Source organism: Ranitomeya variabilis, chromosome 3, assembly GCF_051348905.1.
Source record: "Ranitomeya variabilis isolate aRanVar5 chromosome 3, aRanVar5.hap1, whole genome shotgun sequence".
NCBI lineage: Eukaryota > Metazoa > Chordata > Amphibia > Anura > Dendrobatidae > Ranitomeya > Ranitomeya variabilis.
The window spans coordinates 232,346,297-232,368,334 of NC_135234.1; the positions used below are offsets into that span (position 1 = coordinate 232,346,297).

Sequence of the window (22,038 nt, forward strand, 5' to 3'; positions counted from 1 at the left end):
CTATCGTAGCCACGTGGGGGCAAAGCCACCCTCCCCTGGGCTAAAGTACCACTCCCCCTGTCCCTGCAGATCGGGTGAAATTGGAGTTAACCCTTTCACCCGATCTGCAGGGACACGATCCCTCCATGACGCCACATAGGCGTCACAGGTCGGATTGGCACCGACTTTCATGACACCTACGTGGCGTCACAGGTCGGGAAGGGGTTAAAAAGTGAAGTTTGGCAAAGATCTTTTTCAATAGGCCTTTTCTCCATTTTTGCATATATTGGGAGTCTCATCATAATAATTTACACTATTGCCAACAACGTTTTTATTGCTCATGAGGTTTACACTACAGGTAAATATGAAAAATCAAACATTTTAGACTTTCAATGTGCATAATGAAACCAGCAGGCAGTAAAAAACACCAACAATTTTGCATCTTTTCTGGCGAAACTGCTTTGATGAATTGGGGCTTATTTGTTGGCCCATGAAGCAGTTATGGCGTTAATACGGTTTCTATTAAACAGAGGTGTTTTCATGTATGCAGCAATCGCCGGCAGAGCCTGAAAGAAAGGGAGAAAGAAAAAAAAAAAGTTATTTTACTCACTTTATATAGGGCGATTCACTTGCTACTTTACCCAGAAAAATTGCTGTAACTTCGAAAACACAATCATACTGAAATTTTAAATGTATACACACTTGGTTCATGAGAAATGTCCATCGTTTGCATTCAACAATATGGAGCAACAGCTGCTTACATGCAAAGTAAAAAAAATAAATAAATCCACCTCCAGTGACACAAACCAATGAAGTTGTTGTAAGCAAAAAACAGGATTTTTGGTTGTTTACCATAAAATCTGTTTCTCGGAGCCTTCATTGGGGGACACAGGAAACCATGGGGTGTATGCTGCTGCCACTAGGAGGCTGACAATATGCAAATATAAAAAGTTAGCTCCTCCTCTGCAGTATACACCCCACCGACTGGAAGTAGGATATTCAGTTAGTGAGAAAGCAGTAGGAGAAGCAACGTGTAAGAGAACGAAACTCAAACGTTAACAGTATAACACAATAAACAGAGCTGTTCAACTTGGGAGGGTGCTGTGCCCCCCAATGAAGGCTCCGAGAAACAGATTTTACGGTAAGCAACCAAAAATCCTGTTTTCTCTATCGCTTCATTGGGGGACACAGAAAACCATGGGACGTCCCAAAGCAGTCCCTGGACCGGGAATAGCAGTCAACTCCAATCTAGGTTGGAGGAACTCACCACCGTCGCCTGCAAGGTCTTCCTACCTAAGCCGGCATACGCCGAAGCTAGGCATGGAAGTTTCGCAAACATGTGGAGGACCTATCATCGGTCTGAAGGGGTGCAGGGCAGAGGCCCTATATGTGCACCGCCGGGAGGTGCCCACTGCCCGGGTAGAGTGCGCCTTAAACCTGGAAAGAGGAGCTCTGCTCTGACCTGGTAATTCTAAACATTGCTGACCGGATTTAGCGGGCATACATTGACTTGGAGGTCGGAGGGCCTCTACGCCAAGCCCGTATACTGAAAAGGGGGAGGGGCAGCCTTAGCTGGATAGATGCACGTCGCCCTTACTCGGTAGTGTGATGAGAGAACGCTACGAAGGACGAGTCCGAGCAGGAAGAAAGGAAGAGAATCAAGAATGATGGACAGAGCCATGGAGAACCTCGGCAAGGTAAGGGCAGAGCACTGAACCTGTGATCCACAGAATGTACAAAACTGCTGCCACAGACTCTGGAAGTGGTTGAGAGCCTGAAGTGAAGGTATAAAATGAAAATGGACCCGCCCCTCGCAAAAATGCAGGAATGTCCGATGTCTTGAAGAAAAGCAGAACCTGGATAAAAGCTTTCATAAAATAAAGGAAAGCACATGCGGTCCCAGGAGAACAACGAGGTTTAGTCTGAGGAAGAAGAGAACTTGTCCCTCCGATGACCTTCTTAATAATTGGTTCAAGTTGGAGCCAAACTGTTGGAAACCCTCGGAAGGCAAGCTGGTGAGGGACTTCCTAGAGGATAAGTTCGCCTGCCACGCCTTAAGCAAATTGGTCCTTCGGATAGGCACGATATTGTTGGATATCCAAGCAGCACCTGCAGCGGCATCCGCGCAGATCTCTCACCTTCCTCATGATCAAGGATACCCTACAAGGTGAGATTTTGCATGGTGCCCCAGATCGATGTCGATTGACAGCCATTTTGAATTTCTTCAATTTTCTTACTATTGCACCAACAGTTGTCTCCTTCTCACTCAGTGTCTTACTTATGGTTTTGTAGCCCATTCCAGTTTTGTGCAGGTCTATGACCTTGTCCCTGACATCCTTATAAAGCTCTTTGGTCTTGCCCATGTTGTAGAGGTTAGAGTCTGACTGATTGAGTCTGTGGACAGGAATCTTTTATAAAAAGGTGACTATTAGTGATGAGCGAATACACTCGTTACTCGAGATTTCCCGAGCACGCTCAGGTGACCGAGTATTTTTTAGTGCTTAGAGATTTAGTTTTTAGCGCCGCAGCTGAATGATTTACATCTGTTAGCCATCATAAGTACATGTGGGGGTTGCCTGGTTGCCAGAGAATCCACACATACACTTATGCTGGCTAACAGGTGTAAATCATTCAGCTGCGGCAATAAAAACTAAATCTCCGAGCACTAAAAAAAAATACCCGGAGGTCACCCGATCGTGCTCAGGAAATCTCGAGTAACGAGTATATTCGCTCATCACTAGTGACTATGTAAGGCTAAGTTCACACTAGCGTTCCCAGGGTTTGCGGAGGGCTGCGTATGTCTTCCGCTAAGCCCCGCCTACTTCCGCATACGTCCTGCGTACCCATCTTTAACATTGGGTACAGAGGACATGCGGATACGTCGTTTTGACGCGCCCGCCGACCGCACGGGAACGCAATAAGTTGCGTTTTATGTGGACGGTGGGCGCGTCAAAACGACGCATCCGCATATCCTGCGTACCCAATGTTAAAGATAGGTAAGCAGAATGCATGCAGACGTATGCGGAGAAGGATTCCACCCGCGGCTGATAGGGACACATGTTCAAAACAGCTGACATGTGCCAGGAAAAACATGGGCTCAATGCTGGAGCCCACATCAAAAGGGAGGAACACGACATGCGCAGTACATGTACGGCGTATGTCGTGAAGGGGTTAAAAGCGACAAAAGACTGAATATCCACAGCAAGTCATTTTTTTTTACATTGCTATGAATCATGTTCATCCCCTGTAGTGTTTTTTAGTGTTTTCCTGATTTGTTTTATGCTGAATTCAACTGAAAGACTGTGTGCAGAAACAGTTAGGAGGTTTGAGATGACGGATCAGAAATTATATTTTTAGTCAGTGTCACCACAAAACTACAGTACAATCGCAGTAGATACAGCCAGAAACTCAAGGGACATTTCCCTTATGTTATCACACTCCTGGCAAACACATTCCAGCATTCATCCTCCATAGGTGGATTCAAACCTCAAACAGTGGCATCAAGTCTGTCTTCAAATGGGAGAAGGAAAAAAAAAAAAAAGTGAACACATGACCATCTAAGTTTTTAGACTGAAAAATGTTGCTATTGTACCTTTACCTTCTGCGGTACAATTACAAGTTGTGTGAACAGTGGATTGGACAAGTAAAAAATAATTTAAGAATACTGTGTAAAGCGGCGTGCTGTTCCTACAAATTGTTCTATGATCTCCGACTGTCACATACTTTCAAAGGAAGAAAAAATAAATGTTCCTTGCACTAAAAAGACAGACATTTGTAAACTCCATGAAGCAAATAAGATTTTGTACTTGACAAAAGTGTAAGAATTGTCCCTAGCAGAAAAAAGGATCAATGTTTGGCTGCCCGCCAGTTCTGTAATTTAGAGGCATAAATATAAAATGTACCTCAAATCTTGCATGGAAGTCCTGCAGGTTCTTGAACTTTTGCAGGCAGGTAGGATCCAATACATTGTGCTGATCCAGGACATCATACATGAGAAAGTCAACAAAAGTAATCTTTGGGATAGATGCAAATGCAGTAAATGTAAATCGTGATGTATAAATTAATCAGCAAGACAGAAGTATACACCATATAGGCATGCAATCATTTATACTACCCAAGAAATGACCTAATAGATTTACCTTGTCCCCAAGAAACCAGTGTCTTTCCCCAAAAAACTTAGAATATCTTGCCAATACAGTCGGGAGCTTTTCAAGGTATGGTCCCTTCAGCTCTTCCTGAAATATTGAAAGTCAAAGGATTATTTATACATTTTAAAATCAGCAGCCAAGCCCGTAGTCTAGGCAAAGTGATGTGTACTAAGATGCATTACTGGTTCATATTTACACCATTCATACTATAAAAGTCAGGATTTAGGCCGGGCAGGGCCGGCGTTTAGCACAGGCAGACCAGGCAGCTGCCTGGGGCCCCCGCTCCTCCAAGGGCCCCCTGCTGGTTCCATGACCACAATGGAGCTTGCTTACAATTAAAATAGCACAAGGCAGTGCTTTGCTTTGCAGAAGAGGCAGACATAAGTGCATCTGTCTCTTATCTGTTCTGCAATTGTGAGTGTTTCCTGGCGGGCGGCGGCGCTGCACTGCCTTGTCTGTGTTATCTATGTCGGCTCAGTGGCTGCAATCCCTGAGGCAGGAGCAGTCAGGCGTGTTATACTGACCTGACCTGCGTTCTGCATGTTCTCCTGTTCTTCCGCTGTGGCCGTCCATCCTCACTGTGCAGCAGGCTTCAGGTTATACTTTATACTGTGTCCTGGGCTGGCACTGCAGCTGCTGTTCAGCGGCAGGACCTTCCTATGTGACACGGTAACCTGACCACTGACGTTGTCCTGAGGCTGCACAGCATTCAGCAGCCCCTGTCAGGGACACAAAAATGCAGGAGCTGTGCTGCCACCCAGAAGACAAGTGTTCCCATATCAGAAGACACTTCACTGCTTACTGGTGAGTTTTTTTCAACTGTCTGCACTACCACACCAGTCACACAGTCTGCGCAGTCAGCAACACAACCAAAACTACAATGTAATTAACGTAAAAAAGAAATGAAAAAAAAAAGTGATATAAAAAAAATGAATGATACCTACTGTCATTTGTCAGCATCCTGCACAGGCTGCTCTGCAGTGTGCGCTGGCACGCACCAGGAGTGATGATGTCACTGATCGCTAGCCACGGGACCACTTTGTTCTGTGAGGCTATATGTGCACACTTTGCGGATTCCATTGCGGATTTTTCCGCGTGGATTCTGAAGAATCAGCAGGTAAAACCCCTGCGTTTTATCTGCAGATTCACCGCGGATTATCTGCGGATTTTATGCAGATTTTGTTTGGATTCCACCTGCGTTTTTACACCTTTGTATTCCTATTATGGAATACATGTAAAACGCTGCAGAATCCGCACAAAGAATTGACATGCTGCGGAAAATAAACCGCAGCGTTTCCGTGTGGAATTTTCCACAGCATGAGCACAGCGGATTTGGTTTTCCATAGGTTTACATAGTACTGTACATCACATGGAAAACTGCTGCGAATCCGCAGGGCCAAGTCTGCTGCAGATCCGCAGCCAAATCCACAACGTGTGCACATATCCTTATAGGGGTCGCTCACACTAGTGTATATTCTCTCATGCAAGATAATTGCGATGATTATCCTAATGACACCATATTGGGCCCCATCTCTTCTGCTCCCGGCCCCAGTGGCAGCCTGTGCAGTAACTGAACTTGCCTCTGAGACGCAGGTTCAGTTACTCTATCGCTGTTCGGGCCCGCACCATGTTTTACTCCTTGGACAGAAATTTTGTCTTTGCTATTTAGTGGCTTCTTGGGGGTTAAAGATGTTGCTACTAGTTAAAAACTCACTTCAATGCACTGAATTGACTGTAGTGTGGTTAGTGCAATGTTTCAGAATTTGGGGCCCCACTTTGAATTTTGCCTAGGGCCCCACTTTGTCTAAAACCGGCCCTGAGGCCGGGGTCAGACTACTGTATAACACGGCAAAGTGCTATGTGATAAAACATCCTATAGCACTCTGCCCAGTGTTATACTATGGGGCAGCTCAAATCTGTGATTATGTTCTCATACCGATTCCATATGAGAAAACAAGCACAGCATGCTGCAATTGTCAGCGAGGCTCTGCTCACTCGCACCCATACAAGTCTATGGAAACTTGTGAATCATCCGACTGCAATCTGATGTCATCACCGTGCTGTCCGATATATGCAGAGTCAGACCATGGAGGATTGAGAAATTACTTTCTCCATCTCCTCAGCACCTGTGCTGTGATTCGCTCATGCTAATCAGAGCACAGTAGCATGACACTCAGTTCACGCTCTTGGAGCAGGAGCCGAGGGTCATTAGCAAATCACATCCAACGCTCTCACATCGGGTGCCATACACTAGTCTGATTCCAGCGATTGGACATTTTATTTAGAAAAAGGATTTTATTTAATTTTTTTTTTTAAAGAACAGCATTGGCTCTCAGTTTAGAAAATCAGAATTTAGGAGTTTCATATAAGTGCAAATGTTAATTCATTCAGCCTTTAAAGCGAACCTGTCAGCAGATTCGGCTACTGCCTTTCAGGGCTCATCTACAGCAGACCCCCGTCTAACCTAAAAGATAACAAAATTAAGCTTTATTATACTCACCCGGGGGGGGGCACTGCAGGTCCAGGTCTGGCGCCTCCCTTCTTCTTGCGATGCCGCCCTCCTGTTGCTTCATTGCTCCCTGGCATCGTGCTCCTGCTTCTCTGCCCTGCCAGTGTGCTTCCCTGCCCTGTTGAGGGCAGAGCGAAGTACTGAAGTGCGCAGGAGCTGGGCCTCTCTGACCTTTCCCAGCACCTGCGCACTGCAGTACATTGGTCTGCCCTCAACAGGGCAGAGAAGCACACTTGCGCAGGAGAGCGATGAAGCAACAGGAGGGCGGCATCGCAAGAAGATGGGAGGCACCGGACCCGCCACACCCATCAAGCTACCCCCCCGGGAGGTGGTAGTGATTATACCATCGATTCCATAGTGCTGTACATGAGAAGGGGTTACATACAAATTACAGATATCACTTACAGTAAGCAAACTAACAAGACTGATACAGAGGGGCGAGGACCCTGCCCTTGCGAGCTTACATTCTACAGGATGGTGGGAAGGAGACAATAGGTTGAGGGTTGCAGGAGCTCCGGTGTTGGTGAAGCGGTAGCGGGGAGGAGGCAGTGGGGTCAGTGCTGTAGGCTTTCCTGAAGAAGTAGATTTTCAGGTTCCGTCTGGAGGATCCGAATGTGGTCGATAGTCGGACGTGTTGGGGCAAAGAATTCCAGAGGATGGGGGATATTCTGAAGAAGTCTTGGAGGCGGTTGGGTGAGGAGCGAATAAGTGTGGAGGAGAGAAGGTCTTGGGAGGACCAGAGATAACAGGAGGGAAGATATCGGGAGATTAGTTCAGAGATATATGGAGGGGACAGGCTATGGATGGCTTTGTAGGTCAGTGTTAGTAATTTAAACTGGATACGCTGAAGGATGCAGAGGGGGGAAGTTTAGGAGTAGCGAGGAGAGAGATGAATTAGTCAGGCAGCAGAGTTAAGGATGAATGGAGAGGTGCAAGGGTGTTAGCAGGCAGGCCACAGTAAGGGATGTTGCAGTAGTCGAGGCGGGAGATTAGGGCATGCACAAGAATTTTAGTAGATTGACAGTTGAGGAAAGAACGGATTCTGGAGATATTTTGGAGCTGGAGGCAACAGTAGGTGGAAAGAGCTTGGATGTGCGGTTTGAAGGACACGGCAGGGTCAAAGGTTACTCCGAGGCAGCGGACTTCCGGTACGGGGGAAAAGCGTGATGCGATAGATAGGTCAGGTAAGGAAGATCTATGAGATGGAGGAAAGATTATGAGTTCAGATTGGTCCACATCAAGTTTGAGGAAGTGAGAGGAGAAGGAAGATATGGCTGATAGACACTCTGGCCCAGACATCACCTCTCTGCTGTCCTGAATGCCAGAGAGGTAGATCTGAGTGTCATCAGCATAAAGGTGGTACTGGAATCCATGGGACTTTATGAGTTGTCCCAGGCCAAGTGTATAGATTGAGAAGAGTACAAGGGTCCTAAAAGAAAGCCTAGGGACTCCCAACAGAGAGGGTGGGATGAGGAGGTAGTGTGGGAGTGGGAGACGCTGAATGTGCAGTTGAAAAGGTATGAGGAGATCAAGGATAGGGCGAGGTCTTTGATGCCAAAGGAGGAGAGGATCTCTAGTAGGAGGCAGTGGTCAACTGTGTCGAAACCAGAGGACAGGTCTAGAAGGAGGAGTATAGAGTATTGTCCGTTAGCTTTGGCTGCAAGTAGGTCGTTCGTAATTTTGGTCAGGGCTGTCTCAGTTGAGTGATGGGGTGGAAACCAGATTGTAGATTGTCAAAGAGCAAGTTAGATGAGAGGTGGGAGGAAAGTTCAGCGTGGACGTGCTGCTCCAGGAGTTTGGAAGCGAATGGGAGCAGAAATATTGGGCAATAGATGGATGTAGCAGTTGGATTGATTGTTGGCTTTTTAAGGATAGGCGTTATTGTGCCATGTTTGAAAGCAGAAGGGAAAGTACCAGAAGTTAGAGATAGGTTGAAGAGGTGGGTTAGGGATGGGATAAGAGGCGGTGAGGTTGGGGAGGAGGTGGGATGGGGGTCAAGCGCACAGCTATCTTTTAGGTCAGACCGGGGCCTTAGCTACAGCATTATAGAATGCTGTAGATAAGCCCTGAAAGGCAGTGGCCTTATCTTATATTGGCGAAAACTGCTAACAGGTCCCCTGTAATGCATTTTATAGGTCATACCTGCCTGAAACAGACATTGTGTAGCAATACCCCAAGTTTATTCATGCATTGCAGGTCCTGCAAATGAGCAAGTCACCTGAATTGGGTTGCATAAATCCATGAGCTAGCTGCCCAAACAATTTCACTAACATGTATAGTGAAGACTTTAAACAGTAATCAAATAAACAATTAGTAACACTGCGGCCAAGAGAGGAAAACAACCTCACTCCCTGAGTGAATTCACTAAAACAACTAGTGACCAGTGGAATACTCCCAAAGATATGAACACCAAAAGAATAGAGTACAAGAAAGCCAAAAGAATAAAATGAAGTTAATTTTATTAGACAAATATCACAAATATAATGTACAATGAACATTATAACAAAGGGAAAAAATTGAGGAGACATGCTGGTACAGCAGAAAGGGTGGGTGACAACCAGGGTGAGCAGGATCACATATATAAAAATACAAGCACTAACATTAGCGTGCGTAATAGAAAATGCTGGTGAACAATCAAGAGATGCAAATAAACAAAGCACCAAACACCTATACCCTTAAAGGGGTAATCCTGCTTACCCATTGTAAATAAATGGTGGCGTCCATACATCCCCCTGCTGGCCCCTTTGACGTGTTTTGCGTAACAGCTTTTTCAAAAAGGGGGCACATTACGCTGTGTCTCAGTGGTTTAACCCCTTAGTGAGCCAATTTGCTGCTTAAATGACCAAGCCAATTTTTTAAATTCTGACCATTGCCACTATGTGGTTTAAACTCTACAACGCTTCAATGGATACCACTGATTCAGAGATGGTTTTAGTGACATATTGTACTTCATGTTAGTGGTAAAAAAATTTCATTATGAGTTGCGTTTATTTATGAAAAAACAGAAATAAGGCAAAATTATCCAACTTTATTTATTTTTTATGCCCTTAAATCAGAGAGTGGTCTCACACAAAATACTTAAACATTTTCCACATGTCTACTTTACATCAGCACAATTTTTGAACCCTTTTCTTTTTGTTTGGACGTTATAAGGCTGGGTTCACATAGCGTTGCAGGCGTCCGTTAGACGGACTACGTTACACCGCGGCGTAACGCAGTCCGTTAACGCCGCCATTACTTCCTATGTCGGACGCATCGCTAGCGCACGCCCACAATGGGCGTGCGCTAGCGATGTGCAGTCATTGAGTGACGGACCCTGGGACTCGGGCTGCAGCGTTTCCGGGTTTGTCACTGCTAGCGCAGATAGGGCATCTGCTAGCTCTATCTGCGCTGGCGCGATGGAATGTCGGCACTTGTGTTAACAGCAGCCCGTTAACAACAGCCCGTTCAACACATGCGTTAACGCAATGTGAACCTAGCCTAAGGGTTAAAAGTTGAACAGCGATCCCTCATTTTTCCAACAAAATTTACAAAACCTATTTTTTTTTAGGGAGCACCTCACATTTTTTGGGAGGTGGGGGGTCAATATAACAGAAAATACCCAAAAGTGACGCCATTCTAAAAACCTAATCCCTTCAGGTGCTTCACAAGAACTAAAGCAATGTGGAAGGAAATAAATAAATATGAACATTTTACTTTTTCAACCCCCCCCCCCCCCCTTCCTCACAAAAAATTAAATTTGGAACTTTTTTTCAAAAGGGTAAAATGTGTTGTGCAATTTCTCCTGAGTACGCAGATACCCCATATGTGGGGGAAAGCCACTGTTTAGTTGCACGGCGGAGCTCAGAAGGGAGGGAGCACAATTTGACTTTTTGAACGCAAAATTGGCTGGAATCAATGGTGGCGCCATGTCGTGTTTGGAGACTCCCTGATGTACCTAGACAGTGGAAACCCCCCAACCCACCCCACCCCACATCAGCCCAACTCTAACCCTAATAGAATTTTTTTTTTTTTATTTCATTATTTTTCCCCTAAGGGGGTGATAATAGGGGGTTAATTTACTTTTTTTTATTATTTTGATCACTGTGATAGTATATCACAGTGAACAAAATGAACCAATAGGAAAAATTGTCCTATTGTTGCTGGGTGGCAGATCTCGGCAGGATGTGCCCGCCATTTCCTCCCGGAAGAAGATGCCAGCAGCCTGGGTGACATCACAGAGGGAATTCCTGGACTCGAGGTACAAGGGGGAAGGGACGATCGGGGGACCCCATTTCTCTCTCTTCTGATGTGCAATCACAGAGGATAGAGAAATTAAATGGAAAAATTACTCTCTTTTTGCAGTCGTCGTTATACCGTTAACAGCAATCGCAACACCATAGTCGGTAAAATCCGACCCAAATCATGTTCTCTGGGGTCTCAGCTACCTCTGGTAGCTGAGACTCTAGAGAAATTCCGATTCTGGGTGGTGCTATACACTTTTTCCACAGTGCCGTTAAAAAGCGGCACTGTGGTTTAAGTACCCTTAATTGCCGCCGTGAAAAGGTGTATCGGCGGCCGTTAAGAGGTTAATAGAAGTGCGGCCAAGTATCCCAGCGGGATTCTTGGCCGCACTTCTATTTAAACTACTGAGACACAGCATAATGTACCCACTTTTTGAAAAAGCTGTCACACGAAACGCACATCACGGGGACGTGTGGATGCCACCATTTACAATGGGTAAGCAGGATAAACCCTTTGGGAGATGTGCTGCTCTACCTGGCCAATGGCGATACACTGCAGGAGCAATTACCTCCTGTCAGTATCACTGAGCCGCAGTGAGAGTTCACCGGAGTTAATCAGCTCCTATGCTCTCACTTACGGCATCACTGCGTGAGAACTTTCCCATGCAGTGGTGACATAAGTGCGAGCACCAGAGCTGATCAGCTGATGAACTCTGGTGAACTCACTGCGGCTCAGTGATACACTGCAGGAGCGATCACCTCCTGTCAGTGTATCACCGACGCATGGGTGAGAAGGACGTGGGACAGTCGGTATTAATGAACTACGGCAGACAGGTACACTACCGTTCAAAAGTTTAGGGTCACCCACGCAATTTTGTGCTTTCCATGAAACCTCATACTTTTCTTAATCAAATTAGTTGCCAAATGAATTGAAAATCTAGTCCAGACATTGACAAGGTTCGAAAAAAAGATTTTTATTTGAAATAATAATTTTCTCCTTCAAACTTTGCTTTAGTCAAATAATGCTCCCTTTGTAGCAGTTACAGCATTGGAGACCTTTGGCATTCTAGCAGTTAATTTGCTGAGGTAATCTGGAGAAATTTCACCCCATGCTTCCAGAAGCGCCTCCCACAAGTTGGTTTGGCTTGATGGGCACTTTTTGAGTACCATACGGTCTGGCTGCTCCCACAACAGCTCAATGTGGTTGAGATCTGGTGACTGCGCTGGCCACTCCATTACAGATAGAATACCAGCTGCCTGCTTCTTCCCTAAATAGTTCTTGCATAATCTGGAGGTGTGCTTTGGGTCATTGTCCTGTTGTAGGATGAAATTGGCTCCAATCAAGTACTATCCACAGGATATGGCATGGAGTTGCAAAATGGAGTGATGGCCTTCCTTATTCAATATCCCTTTTATCTTGTACAAATCTCCCACTTGCCCAGCACCAAAGCAACCCCAGACCATCACATTACATCCACCATGCTTGACAGATGGCGTCAGGTACTCTTCCAGCATCTTTTCAGTTCTGCATCTCACAAATGTTGTTCTGTGTGATCCAAACACCTCAAACTTGGATTCGTCTGTCCATAACACTTTTTTCCAATCTTCCTCTGTCCAGTATCTGTTTTTACCCATATTAAATCTTTTCCTTTTATTAGCCAGTCTCAGATATGACTTTTTCTTTGCCACTCTGCCCTGAAGGCCAGCATCCCAGAGTCGCCTCTTCACTGTAGACATAGACATTGGCGTTTTGCGTGCACTATTTAATGAAGCTGCCAGTTGAGGACCTGTGAGGCGTCGATTTCTCAAACTACAGACTCTAATGTACTTGTCTTGTTGCACAGTTGTGCAGCGGGGCCTCACACTTCTCTTTCTACTCTGGTTAGAGCCTGTTTGTGCTCTCCTCTGAAGAAAGTAGTGCACACCGTTGTAGGAAATCTTCAGTTTATTGGCAATTTATTGCATGGAATAGCCTTCATTTCTAAGAACAAGAAAAGACTGTCGAGTTTCACATGAAAGTTCTTTTTTTCTGGCCATTTTGAGAGTTTAATGTAACCAACAAATGTAATGCTCCAGATTCTCAACTAGCTCAAAGGAAGGTCAGGCTAAGTGTATTTGCACACGCTGCGGATTTTGCTGCGGATCCGCACCAGTTTTCCATGAGTTTACAAGTACCATGTAAACCTATGGAAAACAAAAAATCTGCAGTGCACATGCTGCAGAAAAAACAGTGCAGAAACGCAGCTTTGTTTATTCCGCAGCATGTCAATTCTTTGTGCAGATTCCGCAGCGGTTTACACCTGCTCCTCAATAGGAATCCACAGGTGTAAAACCGCAGGTGGAATCCGCACAAAAACCACGGTAATTTTGTAGTAAATCCGCAGTGCGGATTCCCTGTGGATTTACCAAAATCAGTGCGGAAAGACAGGATTTTTGGTTGCTTACCGTAAAATCTGTTTCTCGGAGCCTTCATTGGGGGACACAGGAACCATGGGGTGTATGCTGCTGCCACTAGGAGACTGACACTATGCACAAAAAAAAGTTAGCTCCTCCGCTGCAGTGTACACCCCACCGACTGGCACTATGCACTTCAGTTAGTGACAAAGAAGTAGGAGACAAAACAATAAGGTTGAAACATAACCACAAACATGAGAACTGTAAACATGAGAACAGTCAGAACACAGCAGAACAATAGAAACTGAATAACAGGGGAGGGTGCCGTGTCCCCCAATGAAGGCTCCGAGAAACAGATTTTACGGTAAGCAACCAAAATCCTGTTTTCTCTATCGCCTCTCATTGGGGGACACAGGAACCATGGGACGTACCAAAGCAGTCCCTGGGGTGGGAAAAACAGACTTCCATCAGGTCAGAGGACTCACCACTGCCGCCTGCAAGATCCTTCTGCCTAGGCTGGCGTCCGCCGAAGCGTATGGACCTTGTAAAATTTGACAAATGTGTGGATCGAAGACCAGGTTGCCGCTTCGCAAAGCTGTAGGGCGGAAGCCCTGTAGTGTACCGCCCAAGAGGCACCGACTGCCCGGGTAGAGTGAGCCTTTATCCCAGGAGGGGGCTCTCTGTTCTTGACCCGGTAAGCCTCCAAAATTGCCGTTCTGATCCAGCGAGCAATAGTCGCCTTGGAAGCCGGCAGGCCTCTACGTGTGCCATCAGGAATGATGAAAAGAGTCCGTCTTCCGGAAAACAGCCGTTCTAGCCAGGTAGATCCTCACTGCCCTGACGAGGTCCAGCTTCTTCAACGATCGCTCCAGAGGATGAGTTGGAGCTGGACAAAAGGAAGGTAGAACAATGTCCTCGTTGAGGTGGAAACCACCTTAGGAAGGAAGGAAGGCAGGCAGAGGCCTGTCTTGTCCTGGTGGATAACCAAGAAAGGAGGTCGTCAAGAAAGGCTTCTCAGGGAGGTCTCCCTGTCAGTTCTAAGGGGGGACCCCTCAGAACGTCCAGCACAAGATTTAAATCCCATGAATCCACAGGGGCCCTGTACGAAGGGACAGCATGGGCTACTCCTTGAAGGAAGGTCTTAACCTGTGGCCGAGAAGATAAAGTCTTCTGAAAAAGGATGGAGAGCGCAGAAACCTGGCCCTTTAGAGCAAGGCCCGAATCCAGTCCCGCCTGAAGTAAAGCCCAAATGGAAGGCAGGGAAAAAGGACATAGGTAAAACACGGTTGGACTCGAACCAACGGAAGTAAGCCTTCCAGGTATGATAGTTGATCCTGGAAGACGAAGGATTCCTAGCCTGGATCATAGTGAGAATCACCCGGTCCGAAAGGCCAGACGCTCTTAGAACTGCGGTCTCAACAGCCACGCCGTTAAACTGAGCGACCGAGAATTCGGGTGGCAGATCGGACCCTGAGACAGCAGATCGGGTCTGTCTGGAAGGTGCCAGGGGGCGTCCGCGAAAAGATTGACGATCTCCGCGAACCAAGATCTCCTGGGCCAATCCGGGCGATTAGAATGACCGGCACCCCTTCCGCCTTGATCTTTTTCAATGGCTTGGGAAGCAAGGGAAGGGGTGGGAACAGATAGGGGAGCATGAACTGCGACCAAGGAATGGCGAGAGCGTCAACGCCCACTGCGAGAGGGTCGCGAGACCTGGAGACGAACCGAGGAAACTTCCTTTTCATTCGGGATGCCGTGAGGTCCGCGTCCGGAGTCCCCCATCGAAGACAAATCTGATGGAAGACCTCCTGATGCATGGACCATTCCCCTGCCGCGAGACTCTCGCGGCTGAGGAAGTCGGCGGCCCAATTGTACACGCCGGGGATATGCACCGCGGATATAACCGGGACCGTTGCCTCTGCCCAGAGGAGGATCTTGGATACCTCAGCCAAGGCTCCGAGTCCCCCCCTGATGGTTGACATATGCCACCGCTGTGGCATTGTCCGTCTGTATTTGGATAGGTAGACCCCTGAGAATCCTTTCCCAGTGACGAAGGGAGAGAAAGATGGCCCGAATCTCGAGGACGTTGATCGGCAGAGCAGACTCCTGCGCCGACCAACGACCCTGAACAGTCAGGTGGCGAAACACCGCACCCCATCCGAGAAGGCTGGTGTCCGTCGTCACCACCTGCCAGTTAACTGAATGGAAGGACCTGCCCTGGGAGATGAGAGGTGACATCAGCCACCAGTTGAGTGACCGTTTAACCCGGGGAGAGAGTCGGATCGGACGATCCAGGGAGAATACAGATCTGTCCCACTGTGACAGGATGGCCTGCTGAAGAGATCGAGAGTGAAATTGGGAGAAGGGAATCGCTTCCAATGTTGCTACCATCTTCCCCAGAACCTTCATGGCCGATCGGAAGGAGGGAAAACGAGGACCCTAGAGTAAGCGTACATCCCGACGAAGAATGGACCTCTTGTCCTCGGGAAGGAAGACTTTGGTCTGACGAGTGTCGCAGAGCATGCCCAGGAAGATGAGGCACTGGGAAGGAACAAGACAGGATTTCTTCCTGTTGACAAGCCACCCGAGACGGGCTAGAGTGTCGAGGACGATGGACAGGCTCTCCTGAGCCTGAGAAAAGGACGGAGCCTTGATGAGGAGGTCGTCGAGGTACGGAAAAAGTACCACTCCCCTGACCCTCAAGATGGTTATCAGCGCCGCCATGATCTTCGTGAAAACCCTGGGAGCGGTTGCGAGACTGAACGGCAGAGCGACGAACTGAAAATGGTCCTGGAGCACCGCAAAGCGCAGGAATCGGTGATGTCCCGGGAATATCGGGACGTGGAGGTAGGCGTCGCGAATATCTATGGAACCCAGAAATTCCTGGGCCTCCATGGAAGCAATTACTGAAAGAAGGGATTCCATCCTGAAGTGTCGCAGACAAACTCTCTTGTTCAGCAATTTGAGATCCAGAATGGGACGAACTTTGCCATCTTTTTTCGGCACCACAAAAAGATTTGAATAGACTCCTATGAACCGTTCTTTTTCTGGGACGGGAACAATTACCCCGGCTTTGAGGAGAGAAGCGATGGCTGTGAAGAAACCTGGAACTAGAGCAGGGTCTCTTGGAGGTTGGGATTCGAAGAAACGATCCCGGGGTCGTGAAACGAACTCTATTTTGTATCCCGAGGATACAACTTCCCTGACCCATGCGTCCTCTACTGAGGAGATCCAGACGTCCCTGAAGAAGAGGAGATGACTGCCTAGCCTGGCAATTGGGCTGGGGTCTTGCCGTGAGTCATGCGATGTGGATCTTCCAGTCCTAGACCTGGAAGATCTACCCTGGGAGTAGCGGGAACACCAGAAAGGAGTGGGTCTAAAGGATACCGTCTTCTTCTCTTGATGTGCCTGTGGCCTCTGCTGCTGGGAAAAGGAGTTTGACGCCACGAAACGACGAAAGGGCCGAAAGGACCGAAATTGGCATCTGGGAGGGGGCGACGAGGTTTAGACTGGGGAAGAAGAGAACTTGTGCCCCCGGTAGTGTCCTTAATGATTTGGTCCAGCTTAGAACCAAAGAGATGTGAACCTTGAAAAGGCAGGCTGGTAAGGGACTTTTTAGAAGACAAATCCCCCTGCCAGGCCTTGAGCCAAACGGTCCGCTGAATGGCAACAGCATTGCTGGACTCCTGAGCCGCGGTGTCCAGGGAGGCGGAGACCAGGTATTCACCCGCATGAGAAATCTGGTTGGCAAGCTCCGCCAGCTGTCCGGGTGGAGCCCCGTCCAGAATGCCCCAACGGAGTTGTTTGCCCATTTGGATATGGATTTTGAAACCCAAGTGGAAGCAAAGGCCGGGCATAGAGTAGCTGCAGCCGCTTCAAAGGCTGACTTCGCAAAGGATTCTATGACTATCGTTAGAATCCTTTAGAGATGCTCCGCCGGACAGTGGAAGGACCGTGTTGGTGGACAGCCTGGAGAAAGGAGGGTCCACTGAGGGAGAAACAGTCCAATTGGCGGTAATTTCCAGAGAAAAAGGTTATAAAACCCAAGGCGCTTTCCCCTCTGAAAACGTCTGGTCGGATTCTCTCATTCTTTGGTCATTATCTCCTCGAATTCAGGATGAGGAGCGAAGAACTTGGAAGGTGGTTTAGACAGTCTAAACGAAACCGCCTGGTCTGCGGGTTCCGTAGAGGTATTCTTGATGCCACAGGTCTGATTTATTGCTCCAATGAGATTCTGAACCATATCCCTCATGGTAGCGATTTGGTTAGAATTCAGCTCCGAAATATCCTCCGAAGGCGCATCAGAGAATGCCTCGCCTGACTCAGGGGAGGAGGACCGGGGGGAAGCCGACTGCGGAGAAGGACCGTGTGGCAAGATGGAGAGAGAAGAGGACTCAGACCGGCATTCCAGTCTGGACTTTTTGCGGCTTATAATGGAGGGCTCGGACGGAGGCTCCTGCGGCCCGCTGGCTACTGCGGGAGTCTGCAGGGGTAATCGATCCAGCACGGACACTAGAGTTTGAGACACTCGTGTTAGATCCGCTACCGATTGTGACAGAGAGGAAGCCCAGCCTGGGGGGGGTATCACTCAAGCGGAGCGGCCGGGGGATCCTGGGCGGTGGGAACAATAGGGTTGCTAGAGGACTGACCTGAGGGAAGTTTGCAGTTACACGACAAACATGCAAAGAATTTGACTAAGGCAGAAGAATTAGAGGAAGTAAGAGGACAAGAGCGGCCTCCCTTAGAGGTAGACGTTTTGAAAGGTCCCTGAAGAAAATGCCAGAGGGTTAGGGGACAGGGGGGCAGAGGGGAGTGTCAGTCTGCAGTGAAGAGCTACTCACGGCTGAAAACGGATCCCAGGTGGCGGAAGCTGTCCGGCTTGCGGGTGGACCTCCGGGGAGAAGTAGCCCTTTAATGTGGGCTCCTGCCACAATCTAAGAAACTGCAGATGGCGACCGCTGAGAAGGACGCCAGAATGCACGCTCTGGAAGGGGCGGAGCGGCGATAGTGGCGCCAAGCAGCGGAGTAGTGGCGGAGTTGGTCGTGCACATAGGGACACTAAGATAGCGCCTGTGGGCGGAGAGTGCAGGGAAAGAGATTGTTGGGTGGGAGAAAAGCCCGCCTGATGAAACTGGAAGTGGGCGGAGTCGAGACGCCGGAAGTAGGCCCGGGCAGAAGCTGGGGCCTAAATTAGAGGCCGGCGACCGCCGGAGAGGGCCGCATCGCTCGTTCTTCAGCACAGCGGCCCTCTCCGGCGGTCGCCGGCCTCTAATTTAAGGGAAACCGCGCGGCTGCCTGCCAGACCGCCGGGCCGGACAACGGAGGAACGTGCCTGCCAGAGGAAGTAGGCAGTGGGGCTGCCTGTAGAAGCAGCCGCGCTGGAGCAGAAGACAGAGCGGCCGCCAGAATAAAAGGCAGCGCGGCTGAAAAAGTCACCGAGCCGGAAGAAGGTAGAGCGGCCCCTCAGAACAAGGAGGGGAAGCGAGGCTGCCAGCAAGGCCGCTGCCGTGCAGCGACAGTCCCTGCCTCGTGGGACCCGCCAAACAAACGGGTCAAGGTAGCCTATAACTGCAGTCCTTAGTAAAATAAAAAAGGCCCAGAGGGATCCCTCTCCTTTGATTTCCTAAGTGAGACGGGTGGGGGAAATACTCACCTCAAAACTCCCATGCCGTCCGTTACTAACCTTAGACTAAGAAAGGTGTCAGACGTCCATGGAGCTGATGATGGACGTCCTCGTCTCCTCCAACCGACAGGCTCTGGTGGGGGACGGAGCTAGGACCGGACTTCTGAGCACGCTTGTGTGCTAGGATCTTGGTCCTGCTGAGGGTTCTATGAGGATACGGGGCGGCAGTACACATAGTCCGTATTGTGGGATTACAGGTGTGACTGTTCACCCTGTATCCCTCCGGAAAACCTGAAAGAAAACGACGCGCATTGAGGTAGATAAGTGTCTAATGAAAGACCCGTATCCACCTCCTACTGACACTAAGCTAAACTGAAGTGCATAATGCCAGTCGGTGGGGTGTACACTGCAGAGGAGGAGCTAACTTTTTTGTGCATAGTGTCAGCCTCCTAGTGGCAGCAGCATTCACCCCATGGTTCCTGGGTCTCCCAATGAGAGGCGATAGAGAAAACACACACAACATGTGCACATACCCTTATAGGTTCTCTAATCAGCCAAACGGTTTTCTGCTGTGCCAACATACTTGCACAAGGGTTTTCAGGGGTATTCTAGCCATCCATTAGCTTTCTTACACAGTTAGGCTTCTTCAACCTTGCGTCGGTACGGGGCCGTCGCAAAGCGTCGGCCCGACGGACGTTGTGCAAATTCGGCACATCGTGGGCAGCGGATGCAGTTTTTCAACGCATCCGCTGCCCATTGTAAAGTCCCGGGGAGGAGGGGGCGGAGTTCCGGCTGCGCATGTGTGGTAGGAAATGGCAGACCCGACGTACGAAAAAACGTTCCCTTGAATGTTTTTTTCATGCCGACGGTCCGCCAAAACACGACGCATCCAGTGCACGACGGATGACCATCCGTCACAATCCGTCGCTAATACAAGTCTATGGGAAAATGCAGGATCCTGCAAAAAATTTTTGCAGGATCTGCATTCTCAAAAAACGACGGATTGTGACGGAAGCTGAAAAACGCAAGTGTGAAAGTAGCCTTAGCAAACGCATCGTATCATAAGAACACTGGAGTGATGGTTGTTGGAAATGGGCCTCTATACACCTATGAAGATTAGGGTGTTTCATTTTTCCGAAGTTATGATTTTCTTGTGACTTTGCTTGAATCCTTGATCTAAGTCATCTAAAAAGATCCATGTAAAAAATTTTAGCGAAATCAATTAATATTTAGAGGTTGCACACTTTGATCACTTTTATCTGAAAGTACTGAAATTCATGAAAATGTATCAACGACATCACATTAATGTGTATGTTGTGTTTCTATTATGTTTTGCGGGTAGTTTAACTGAAAAAGAGTACAAGAAAGCGAATTTGTTTACTTGAAAAGGTGCCTGGTGGTGAATTTTTGGGAGCTCGACTCCCTTCCAAGGAACACGTGCTTTTAGTTTTTATTTACCATCATAAGGAAATGAAAGAAACACTCTCGTGTGCTGCTAAATCCACAAGTATTAAACTACAGGAAGTGTGGAAGAAAGTAAGTATCCCTGTCATGACAGAGGAGAATATCCGAACTCGTATACAGAAGTTATACAAGGAATATCAACATCTGGGTCAAGAGAAATCAAGAAACATTGACAAAGTAAATATGAAGCGGCAGATTTGGAAAGGTGATCTTGTTGAGCTATTTGATGTTACTAGGCAAAATGTGATATTCATGAATAGCGTACTAGAAGACGATAAAGCATTCCTTATGTTGCAAAGAGAGGATTATATGAGTTTATCAATGAGTGGTGTAGATCAGGTTCTTGCCTCACAAATTAAAAAGAAAATAAAAACAGAAAAAAAAGGAGGCATACAAGATGAAACATAAAGAAATTGCCAAAATGAGCAAGACAGTTATAGTGGAACGCTCAATCTCATCTCCATCATCATCAATTCACGAAGATGACGAATTTTCTGCACCACTAGTGAAAAAATCTTGTGCAGGTCGTACATTAAAACCTCTTGATCACACACTCACGGCTACATGGGATCGAGAACTCCTCTCCATTCAACAAGCAAGTACTTCATTTATTGCAACTGCAAAAAGCCTTGATCACGATGTTTCATGCATTTCCATATCTACATCTACCGTTTTCTGAGCTCGGGCGATTAACAGAAGACAAATGGCTGAGAACATGGAAAAGTCACTGTTTGAAAATCCTCCACATTTAATCTTACATTGGGATAGTGAATTGTTGCCTGAGGGAGTGTCAAAGCTCTAGAAGATAGAGTTGCTGTTCTTGAAACTGGAAAAGATTTTGAGCGTTTGCTTGGTGTACCTGTGTTTTTGCTGCGGATTTGATCGACACAATGGGTGCAGAAAAACTGCAGATCAGCAAAAAAAAAAAAAAAAAAAAGTTGACATGCTGCGAAAAATAAAACGCTGCGAATAAGGACGGAAATTTCCGGATCATGTGCACAACACTTCAGGAATGTCATTTATTAACATTGCGTTTTTGGAGCATTTCTGTGTGGAAAAATGCTGGGGAAAGGCAACAAATCCACATCGTGTGCACACAGCCTTACTCTTCCAATCACATTATTCCATTATGCGCAAGCTATTGTGTACATATTGAAATTTTCATTTTTTAAATTGACATTTGGGTTAGGCATACAAATTATCAATACCTAGCCAGTCCACACTCACAAAAATCCTTAACTAAATATCAAACATTTTACTTTTCATATTGAAACTGCATGCACAGCAATTCCTTGTTCAGTATATACCGATTATCCTTATTTTACCATAGTTGCTGTGTGTTCACTCACTTTTATGCAAAAGAAGCCATATGCAAGAGCTGGACTCAGAGCCTCTGGGAAGCCAAGTCATACTTTTGACATGTTAGCAGTTTAACCCCTTTCTGACATTAGACGTACTATCAGGTCGAGGTGGGGTGGCCCCGTATGACCACCGACGGGATAGTACGTCATATATGCAATCGGCCGCACTCACGGGGGAGCGCGGCCGGGTGTCAGCTGATTATTGCAGCTGACATCCGGCACTAGGTGCCAGGAGCGGTCACGGACCGCCCCCGGCACAATAACCCCCGGCACACTGCGATCAAACATCGCGCAGGGAGGAGGCTCCCTGCGTGCTTCCCTGAGACCCCCGGAGCAA

The 22,038-nt window shown here is 47.6% G+C and overlaps 1 protein-coding gene across 1 annotated transcript in view; it reads right to left on the reverse strand.

Annotated features, from left to right (window-relative positions):
- Positions 1-295: 295 nt before the first annotated feature.
- The window catches only part of LOC143817667 (glutathione S-transferase Mu 4-like), a 63,889-nt gene continuing 42,146 nt past the window's right edge, over positions 296-22,038 (reverse strand). The window contains exons 7-9 of the mRNA XM_077299159.1: positions 4,119-4,214; positions 3,882-3,992; positions 296-545 (exon numbers count right to left, since the gene is read on the reverse strand). Of these exons, the coding sequence (XP_077155274.1) occupies positions 456-545; positions 3,882-3,992; positions 4,119-4,214 (297 nt within the window). The 3' untranslated portion in view covers positions 296-455. The remainder of the gene's footprint in view (positions 546-3,881; positions 3,993-4,118; positions 4,215-22,038) is intronic.